The sequence below is a fragment of the Eupeodes corollae genome, chromosome 3 (assembly GCF_945859685.1).
Source record: "Eupeodes corollae chromosome 3, idEupCoro1.1, whole genome shotgun sequence".
Lineage (NCBI taxonomy): Eukaryota > Metazoa > Arthropoda > Insecta > Diptera > Syrphidae > Eupeodes > Eupeodes corollae.
The window spans coordinates 121,168,407-121,179,200 of record NC_079149.1 but is presented as its reverse complement, the minus strand read 5'-3'; the positions used below and the strand labels follow the sequence as shown (position 1 = coordinate 121,179,200).

The 10,794-nt window shown below is 33.6% G+C and overlaps 1 protein-coding gene across 1 annotated transcript; it reads right to left on the bottom strand.

Moving 5' to 3' along the window:
* Window positions 1-1,112: 1,112 nt before the first annotated feature.
* On the bottom strand, window positions 1,113-6,455 carry LOC129950767 (uncharacterized). Its single transcript, XM_056062686.1, has one exon. It carries the CDS (start codon window positions 6,453-6,455, stop codon window positions 1,113-1,115), a length of 5,343 nt encoding a protein of 1,780 aa, XP_055918661.1.
* Window positions 6,456-10,794: the final 4,339 nt, after the last annotated feature.

Below are 10,794 nucleotides of genomic sequence, written 5' to 3'. Positions count from 1 at the left end.
TTTATTATTATTACAAATTGGTAGTGCGGTTGCCAATTATTATTATTTTTATATTGATAATAATAAATTATTAAAACATCAAGTGATTGAGTGTTGTGTGAAGTGGTTGCTGCCGTTGCTGCTGCCGTCGCTGCTGCTGCTGTCGCTGCTGCTGCTGTCGGTGCTGCTGCCGCTGTTGAATCCGCATAAAGCGCGGGTTGGATGTGGTTTGGTGTTTTTTATTATGTTTTTAATTTTTATTTAATTTATATTTATATTTATTATAATTTAATTTTATTTATAAATTTTATAAATTTTATTTATTTGGACTCTTTTTTTTTTTGTTTTTAATTATTAAAATGTTGTGTGTGCGTGTGTGCGTGTGCTTACGTGTTTCGGTAGCGTATTTTTTTTTTTACGATTTCGATTTCGGGTGATGAATGTGTGTTATTTTACAATGCAAATAATTGCAAATGGCTGCCGATGTTAGCCAACGTTGATGACGTCATATCGGATTTTGGTCTGAATTCGTTTTGAATTCAATTTGATTTAAAAATATAAAATAATTAATTAATTTTTAGTGTTGTGTGATAATTTTTAGCGGTAAAAAAAAAAATGTTTTTAAATAATTTTTCATTGTGTTGTGTTGTTAATTTAAAATTTTGTGAAAATTAGTATAAAATTGTAATCTTGTTGTGTTGTGTAAATATTTATATAAAATATAAAAAACTGAAAAGCCGACGGCGATTGGATTGTGTTTTTGCCGACGGGGTTTGATGGATTTGCCGAAGGGATTTCATCGATGGATTTGCTGGTGGTGTGGTGTAGTTTAATTTATTTATATGAATTTATTGTGTTGTGTATTAAATTATTATATTTAATAAATTTTTTAAAAAATATTATAATGAGTTTTTTTTTTTTTCGAATTTTATTTCAAATAATTCTATTTCGAATTCTAATTTTATGGATTCTTTGAATTGTTTGAATGTTTTCTTTTTGAGATTTATTGAGTGGACTGTAATGATTTAAATGTGGTGTCGTGTGGAGTCTTTGATCATTTTGATGATTTTAATATATTTTCAAATCAATTATTTTTTACGAATTATTACTTTTTTTTAATTATTATTATTGATTTAAATTAGGGTGTTTTCATCGGTCGAGGTGTTACACGGTAGGTAACAGATTTTCGTGATAGGCCGTTTCATAATTCCAGATTTTGTTTTTAGCGTTACCACTCGGACTAGTCCGTCAGCTCCCGGATGTGTGTCGGTTATTCTTGCTAATGCCCATTGGGATGGCGGAAGTCTTTCATCCTTGACCAAAACAAGACTTCCAACTTTAGGTTCGGCTTCCCTTTTCGTCCATTTTGGTCGTTGTTGCAATCGTGAAAGGTATTCTCCGTTCCATTTTTGCCAGAACACGTTGACGAGAGCTTGAGTCTTTTTCCATCTGTCTAGATAGCTCATGTTTTCTACGTTTTTGTCCTTTTGAGGAATTGTGAGCAAGGGTTCGCCAATTAGGAAGTGTCCTGGTGTTAAATAGTCTAGATCATCGATATTATCCGATAGAGGGCATAGAGGTCGGGAATTCAAACAGGCTTCGATCTGCGTGAGAAGTGTGTAGAGTTCCTCGAAAGTTAACCTCTCATCTCTTGTGGTTCGTTTTAGATGGTGTTTAACTGATTTCACACCAGCTTCCCAAAGACCACCAAAGTGAGGGGAAGCTGGAGGAATAAAATTCCAGTTTGTTCCTGAATTAGCTAGAGTCCCTGCGATTTCTTTCCAATCGTGTTTAGCTTCTTCTAGCATACGGGCTAATTCGCGATTAGCTCCCACAAAGTTCGTGCCGCAGTCGCTATAAATTTGGGCACAAATGCCTCGGCGTGAGGTGAAGCGACGAAGAGCTGCTAGGAATGCCTGTGTTGTCAAGTCTGACACTGTTTCGAGGTGGATTGCCTTGGTAGACAGGCAAATAAAAATGGCAAAATATCCTTTGAAAGTTTTAGCTCCTCTTCCTTTCCATGTTTTAATTTCTATAGGACCGGCGTAATCAACTCCTGTATGGGTGAATGGTCTGGATATTCGTACTCGTGGTGCTGGCAGGCTTCCCATGAGTTGTTGTAGACTCCTTTTTTTGTATCTGAAACATATTGGGCAATTATGTATATGTTTTTTTACGTGTTGTTTAAGTCTTGTTATCCAGTAAGTCATACGGATGAAGGCCGCAGTTTGCTGATTTCCTCCGTGTAGGGTCTTATTGTGTGCATCTCGCATCACTAGTTCAGAGAAGTGGTAATTGGGTTTTAGAATGATCGGATGTTGCTGGTTATATGAAAGTAGTGTGTTCTCGAGTCGGCCACCCACACGAAGTAACCCATTACCATCGATGAACGCATTAAGTGATAACAAGGATTTGGGAATTGTATTTTTATTCTCTAATTCACTCAGTTCTGCAGTGAACATGAGCCTTTGTGCTGCTTTATGCACCAAGAAGGCTGCAACTTGTAGCTCATCTGGATTCAATTCTCCTGAAATCCTTAATGTTTTTCGTCTTTTTGCAAGGCAATTCCATTTAAAGCGATAACAGAATGCAATTGCTCTGATGATCTTTGATAGTCGCGAACACCTAAGTATACATCTGTTAATGTCATCATATGCTTCATCAGAGTTGGCTATTAAGCATTGTTTCTTTTCCGTTCGCCTTTCAATTTCGGTTTCGAGAGTAGATGGTTGTACGGGTATTTCAAATTGCCACTTTTCTCGCAAAAATGAGGGCCCTATCCACCAAAGGTCTTGTGTTCCCAACGCTGAAGGTGAAACGCCCCTAGATGCTAAATCAGCTGGGTTATGGTCTGTTGGAATGTGTTTCCAAATATCGCAGTTTGTTAATCGTTGGATTTCAGCAACCCTGTTACTGACAAACGTTGTCCATTTGGAAGGTTGTGCTTTAATCCAAGCCAACGTAATCATTGAGTCTGACCATGCGTATACCTTTGCGTTCGAGACATCGAGAACTTCTTTTGTGTAATTTAATAGTGATGCCAAGAGAACAGCTCCACAAAGTTCTAGTCGTGGTAGACTGACTGTTTTCAATGGAGCCACCTTTGTTTTCGATATTAGTATATGCATGTGAATATTCTCGGCATTATCAAGGACACGTATGAAGACAACTGCTCCATAAGCCTTCTCCGACGCGTCACTAAAACCGTGAAATTCCACCGATTTCTGTGTATTGTGTGTATTTATCCACCGTGGGATTTTAACGTGTTGTATTAAAGGCAATTCCTTCTGAAAAACTTGCCATTCTTCTTTAAGATCTGATGAAATGGGTTCATCCCAATCGGTTCCTCTGCACCATAATTTTTGCATTATGATCTTGGCTTTGATCACACATGGCGCAATCCAGCCAAGCGGATCAAAAAGTTTTGCAATTGCTGATAGCATTGTCCTTTTTGTCACTTCATCGGTTTCTTGTTGAAAGTTTTTGAACGAAAATGAGTCTTCTTGTGGATTCCATCTTATGCCTAATGTTTTGACATGATCTTTTGATTGAAAAGGCACTTCAAAAGTTATCTCACAATCTTCTTTGGGTAAGTCTTGCAGAAGATCTTTGCAGTTGGACGTCCACTTCCGAAGTTTGAGGCCTGCAGACGCCAAAAGATTTCGTGTTTCTTCGCGTTTTATACGAGTTTCGTCTATAGAATCTCCTCCACTGATGAAATCGTCTACGTACATCTCACTTTTAACCGCAAGAGCTCCCTTTGGATACCTTTCAGACTCATCATCAGCGGCTTTGTGTAGGACACGAATGGCCAAATAAGGCGCACAAGCCGTGCCAAAAGTGACCGTCTTCAGTTTAAAGACCTTGATGGGTTGCTTTGGATTTTCGCGCCAAATAATGAGTTGATAGTATCTATCCAGTTCTTGCACAAAAATTTGGCGATACATCTTCTCTATATCAGCTGTTATTGTAAATTTGAATGCTCGCCATTTTAAAATTATGTCAACAATGTTCTTTTGAAGTTTAGGACCTGTCATCAGGTGTTGATTTAAGGATGTACCATCATAGGTTTTTGAGGCTGCATCAAAAACGACTCTTAATTTTGTGGTAGAACTCGATTCTTTAAACACAGCATGATGAGGAAGAAAATAGTGAAAAGGGGTTTTCAAAATTGGGTCGTTTACGTCTACTTCTTCCATGTGTTTCAAACTGAGGTATTCCATGATACATTGGCTGTAACTTTCTTGCAATTTTGGGTCCCTTTCAAATCGTCGTTCCAAAGATAAAAAACGTCGAGTTGCCATTTCTTTGCTGGATCCTAGTTCCGGATGAAATCCTACTTTAAATGGAAGATTCACTTCGTACCGCCCATCACATAACCGCTTGGTTGTTTCATTAAAATACTTTTCGCAGGCAATATCCTCTTCTGAAGCTCGAATCACGAAAGGAATTTCTTCAATCTCCCAAAATTTTCGGATTTGTGTATCGAGATCAATGTGTTGGAAGAAACTTCGGATCGACTTTGGAGTAACTTCAGGATTCTTACCCAATATAATCCACCCCAATTGGGTGTTTTGTGCAATGGGAGCGACTACGTGCTCGCTGCGAATAATTTCCGGTAATATAATGTCCGGATAAACATCTGAGCCGAAAAGTATGTCGATTGGAGCGGGAACATAAAATTCAGGATCTGCTAACTGCAAATTAGCCAGATGATCATAATTGTGTGGTATCATTTTGTGGGTCGGAAGAAGGCCAGTCAACGATTTAAAAATGTACGCTTTGGTTGCGCCTTCAAACGTCGAATGTTTAGATTTAAACATTATGTTAACGTAACTTTGACTGATGCCGCTGCTGACCTTCCCTAGCCCTGATACATTAACATTTGTTTGGTGTTGGGTGAGATTTAAAAGCCTTGCTGCTGACTCAGAGATAAAGGTGGCATCTGAGCCTGGGTCAATTAGTGCTCTGAGATCTGAAAATCTTCCATATTCACATTTAACTCTAACGATCGCAGTGGCTAATAAAATTTGAGTACCGTGGACTTGAGACGCATAAAAATTGTGTCGGGTATTGCAACCAGGAACACTTTCGCCTGTTGGTTGGAAAGCAGGAGCATTTGGATTCACGGCTACCTGTTGGTTCTGAAGTTGTGAACTTCGTTGTTGAAAATGTGTTGAGTTGTTCGCATTAGAACTTGAATTTTGTGAAATTGAGTTACTAGGATTAGAAATCGTGTTTTGTGTGTGTAAATTGTTGTGCAAAAAAGAGTGATGTTTTTGGTTACAAAAATAACAGGACCGGTTACTTAAACAAAAAGGAGTTTTGTGGCTGTAAGCAAGACAGTTTTCACACACTCCAGCTTGCTGTACAGCCTGTTGCTTTTGTACCGCATCCATGTTTAAAAACCGATAACATTTCATCAACGAGTGTTGTCCTTTTTTGCAAATTTGACATTGATATTGCGTTTTAAATTGTTGTTTTTGGGTTTTAGCATGAAATGTTTTAGCTGTGACAGGCGATTTCGTGACTGGCTTTGGCTGTGTAGTGCAACTGGCTTGCTGCACAATAGCTTCCAAAGTCCGAAAACGTGATTTAAGAAAATCAGTAAAATCGGCGAAGGTTGGGAGTTCTTTGTTATTGCCGAGCTTTTCTTCCCATAGCTGTTGGGTTTTGGCGGATAGTTTTTGAAAGAGAATATAAATTAATATTGTGTCCCAGTCCTTCACTGGTAATCCTAAATTTTCCAGAGCATGAACAACTTCGATTGTTGTGTCAAGTAAGCTTTTAAGGGTTTCGGCAGATTCCTTACTTTGTACAGGTTGGCCAAAAAAGACCTTGAGATAAGAATTGACCAAAACTCTTTTATGATCATACCTTTCTTTCAATAAATCCCATGCCTTTGCATAATTCCCAGAACTAAGATCTAAATGATGCAGAAGACGTTCGGCATCGCCAGTCAAACTTTCTTTCAAAAAATGCATTTTTTGGATCTCGTTCAAGCCAGGATTGTTATGAACAAGTGACGTAAAAATATCGTGATAGGAACGCCACGATGTATAAGACCCCGAGAACGTGGGAGGTTTGATTGGAGGAAGCTTGAGGACATTTGGCTGTGACTGGTGTGTTGCTGATGGAAGGCCTGTTGATGGAGGTGCTCCCACTGTAGGCGTAAGTGGAGCGGACGGACTTAATTTGTCTAAACCATCCATCATTTCAGTCCTATATTCGAGATAAATGGCGCGAATTTGATCGAACACCGCTATCATGTCTTCCTTTTTAAAATTCTCTTCGAGCTTCCCCCCGCTAACGATTTCCTCGTGATATCGTTTGGCATTTTCTAAATTTTGTTCAAGAAGCTCCATGCGAGTTTTCAAATAGTTACTCGTTCGACGAGCCTGGCCTGTCTTCTTAAAATTAGAAAAGTCGCGCTCTAATTGCGCCAAAACTTCTTTTTGAAGCTCCCCAAACGACATAATGGACTTTTGTTATTTAAAAAATGTAATAAAAAAAAGAGCAAAAAAAATACTTTAAAAATGAGGACTTACTTTGTGTGCCTTCGATGTATGATGTAGAGTTGAGTTTGGTATTAATTACGCGTCGCGGGAGCCCCGATTTGCACAGCACAATTATGTTCTTTTTAAATAATTTAAATTTATAGTCAATTGTAATTTATTGTTTTTTGTTTTACGCAATTTTCTTGCACAACTTATTAATTTTAAAAATTAAAGTTTAAAAATGTCTATATATATATGTATATATATATGTATATTTCACTTTATATAAAAGACAAATTTACACACTTTTCTTTTTGTTTTAATTAATTTAATCTAATTTAAGGCTCGAAGGACCAATGTTTCTTGTCGCCAGTTAAAATTTCTATCTTTATTTCCAATTGATACAAAATAAAACTCAATTTCTTTCAAACTTCGTTATAATTACTTTAATTCTCAAAAAAATATATATTTTACAAAAATGGTGTCGGGTTGAATCGAATATAATAATCAGAATAATAATTGACCTTCCTTTTACTCAAGAAGGTTAAAAAGATAACTTTTATAATTATAACATTAATGATTAGTTTGACAAGAAATGTCATATTGGGCTAATATCATATTATGTAATTCACAATAGTAAGTAAATCTTATTTAAAATAATATGCATATTTGATTTATTTTGTTTTAATTGTTTCTTTAAAATAATATAAATATACATCTATAACATATGTCAAACACTTTGAGTAATGTTTTTTTTTGGTTTTTATTTTTTATAAAAAAAATTGTCAATTCCATTTGATTCAAAATTTGATCAGATGTTAAAAAAGGTAATTTTTCATTGCATAAAATTGTTTTGGAGATAAAATTATTTTTGATTCGTAAAATTTTCGAGGTGACACATATTTTTTCAGTTTTTTCGATTTATAAAAAAAACAGTTTATTGAATTTTTTTACAAAAATATACTGGTTTAGTATCACTTTACAATATAATACTTAAAGTTTAATTTAAGTCTTTGGCATGATTGGTTCTTGAGATATTTAGGGTTAACTAAAATGTTCACCTTTTTTAAACTACTATGGTAAGAAACGACCACGCAATTTTCTTGAGAGCCCCTTCTGCATTTTAAGTCAATATCTCTTCTGGTTCTTGAGCTATGGACGACGAAAAAACGTCGGGAATATACGGACTTACAAACGTAGGTACACACGGACGCACAGACATTTTTTTTAAAATGTTTTATTTCTACTCTAGGGACCTTGAAACATCGAGCAATATCTAAATGTTTATACAATTTTCAGTTTATACAATTTGACTCAAAAACTTTGTTTAAAAATTTTGTCAAGTGGTCCAAATCTATGGTTAAGCAAAACACAGACCATATGCCTCTGCGTAAAAATCCGTCCCATTACTGAACATTTTAGGTGGATTTATGACTAGGATTTGGATTTATAACTTCGAAAATCAAAACAGGGTATACTGATGACCATTTCTAGATGCGGGAGTATTACGGTTGAACTGTTTAAGGGAAGGAATGCAGCTGTCTATTTCACTAAAGCATAAACCGTTAAAACCGTTAATGTGTAAAAAAGGGTCAGACAAGAAACCTTACGACGATGTTCAAGTGAAGTAAATAAACTTATGATGATATTGTCACCTTTCAATTTAAATGCTATACGTTCAATACTATCCAAGAGGCTTAAGTAAGTTGCAGGAGCTCCTGCCCAGATATGGGAGTTATACTCAAGCTTTGGACGTATATAAGTCTTGTAGATAACAGCCAGATCAGAAGGGGTGAAATAATTATTTGAGGACAAAAAATAAAAATCAATTTTTTTTTAGAATGTCAATACAGCGAGATTTAAAAGTACCAATATTTGTCATTTAATTGAAAATTTGGCCATATAGACAAAATAAAAACTCAGAAAGAAAGAAAAAAGTGCCAAAGCAAAAGTAAGCCAAGGCTCTTCGCGAATGCTTTTTGAATATTTAATTTTTTAAAGAAAAAAATCCTTTTAAGTCATAACTACAAATAAATTATTATAGGACTTAAAAGTTGAACATAAAAGTCTTGTGTTTAACTTTTGTATATTTTTGTCTCTGATTTGAATAACAACGACTATCTAAGCCAACAGTCTATGAAAACCAATAGTAAAATAATACTAATAAATAAATAATGTTGCTGTAATGAGTTTTCGACATATTTTGTTATCTAAAATTTAACAAGAGCCAAATGGTCAATTTTGAAGAGGCAAACAATGTACACTAAAAAGAAAACATTTGACTTCTAGAATTTCTTTTTTTTTAACATATGTTATGAAGTTTACCATAAATTTTGAACTAAAAACCAAAATTGTTTGGTTTACGTTATAAGAATGTTTTTATGTATGCAAACTAGAAAATTTAATTGTTTATCCTTGCTTAATCGCATGCAGGAGCTCTTCAGTTCTATTATTTTTTTTATTTTTTTTTTAATTCCAAAGTTTATCCTGTTATCCACATTTTTTTAAATATTTTTTTTAAGAAAAAGTTACTTTAGTCTGTTAGAAAAAAAAAATTAATTAAAAACTTTTATCAAACGCAGAAGAGGACAAAACTCAAAACATATTCACAGTAGTACTGAGTATGAAAGGACAAATTTCACAAGAGACTAGACAGACAAAATGCTTATAATAAAACGTTTGATTATTCTGTGCCTGGACGTTGTCCTTTTATATTCACATTCGAAGTAACAAAATAAAAAATAAAAAGGAAGAAGGCAACACATTTTTTTGTTTAAACGTTTTGTCCTTAAAAGCTACAAATTTCTTCTTTTTTTATTGTTAAACTCTTCTCATTCAAAAGAGTTTTTATAACATTCTTTCATTCTAAAGGATTCAGCATTCAGCACTGGACAGTTTTTGTTTTTATAAGAGTTAAAATAATAAAAAAAAATATAATAAAAAGGAACAACTCAAAGCGAAATGTTGCACAAAAAAAATAAAACGTAAACAAACAAAACTTAGTAGGTAAGTTAAAAAAAAAAAGAATAAAAGTTGGATAAAAAGTGTCCCTGCAGTGTGGCGATAAAAATAAAAATATTCAGAGAGATGACAAATTTTAATTTTAACTCCATGACTTTTCCTCTTGACTTAAGCTACTCCTGCTGCTGTTACTGAACTGAGTTGAGCCGAATCCACCAAGCAAGAGTTTCACTTGTGATGATGCCGGCCGTGTGTAAAAGTAACATGAACACTTTAAATCATTTGATTATGGTTGTTTTGATTTTGAAATTTTATTTACACAATTTTTTATGAAAATTTTCAAGGTCCACAAAAATATAACCAAAAACTCTTCTTTAGTTAAATTTCGAAAGAAAACCTTAAATGTGGTTTTCTTGCAGTATTTTGAACATAATGTGTTCGAAATTCAATAAAAATCATAGGAATACATTTTAAATTTTTTCGACTAAGACCAAAAGCAACAAATATAGTAATCGGAAATTAAAAAAAAATCCCATCCCGTCTATCGATTTGTCTTGCTTAAAAAATTGTAGGTTTTCGTTTTTTGTTAGAAAATCTATCAGTTAAATTATTCTAAAAAAATTAAACACAACCAACAATATTTTGGATGTGATGAAATAGTTTGATTTCAAAATCTATTCTTGTGAACGATATTTTTAGCCGTTAACCGATTTTTACAATTTTTGAAGCATTTCTTAAAAGTTTTTATTTCTTAAATAAACGAATAAAAAATTAATTAATGAAATTAATTTGAATTCAATGTTTTCTATTATTTCCGAGATATCGGGAACCGAACATAATTTTTACCGATTTTGCGAACTATTTTTCGTAAATTTTAATTCTTTATGAACAAAACTGACTCTTCGATTTTTTTTTAAATTACTGAATGTTGAAAACAATATTTTTTATAAAATAAAATTAATTTGAAGTATATCTCAAATTTTTAAAAATATATTTGTGTCGAACATTAATTTTTATGAACTTATAGTAATGCTTTTTTTAGGTTTTTATTTTTTGTTAAAAAACTGCCGATTTTTCTCGAAATTTTATTGAATTTTCAAAACAATATTTTTTATAACATACAATTATTTTGGAGCTAACAATTTTAATTTTTGAAAAGATATTTCAGTCGAAAATCAATTTTTACCAACTTTTAGAAATGGTTCTTTTTAAGTTTTTAATTGTTTTCAAAAACACTGCCATTTGGATTTTTCTTTAAATGATACTGAATATTAAAAACAATGTTTTTAAAAAAATAAAATTAGTTTAAAGCAAATGTCTCAAGGTTTTGAAAAGTTACTTGAGTCGAAATCTGATT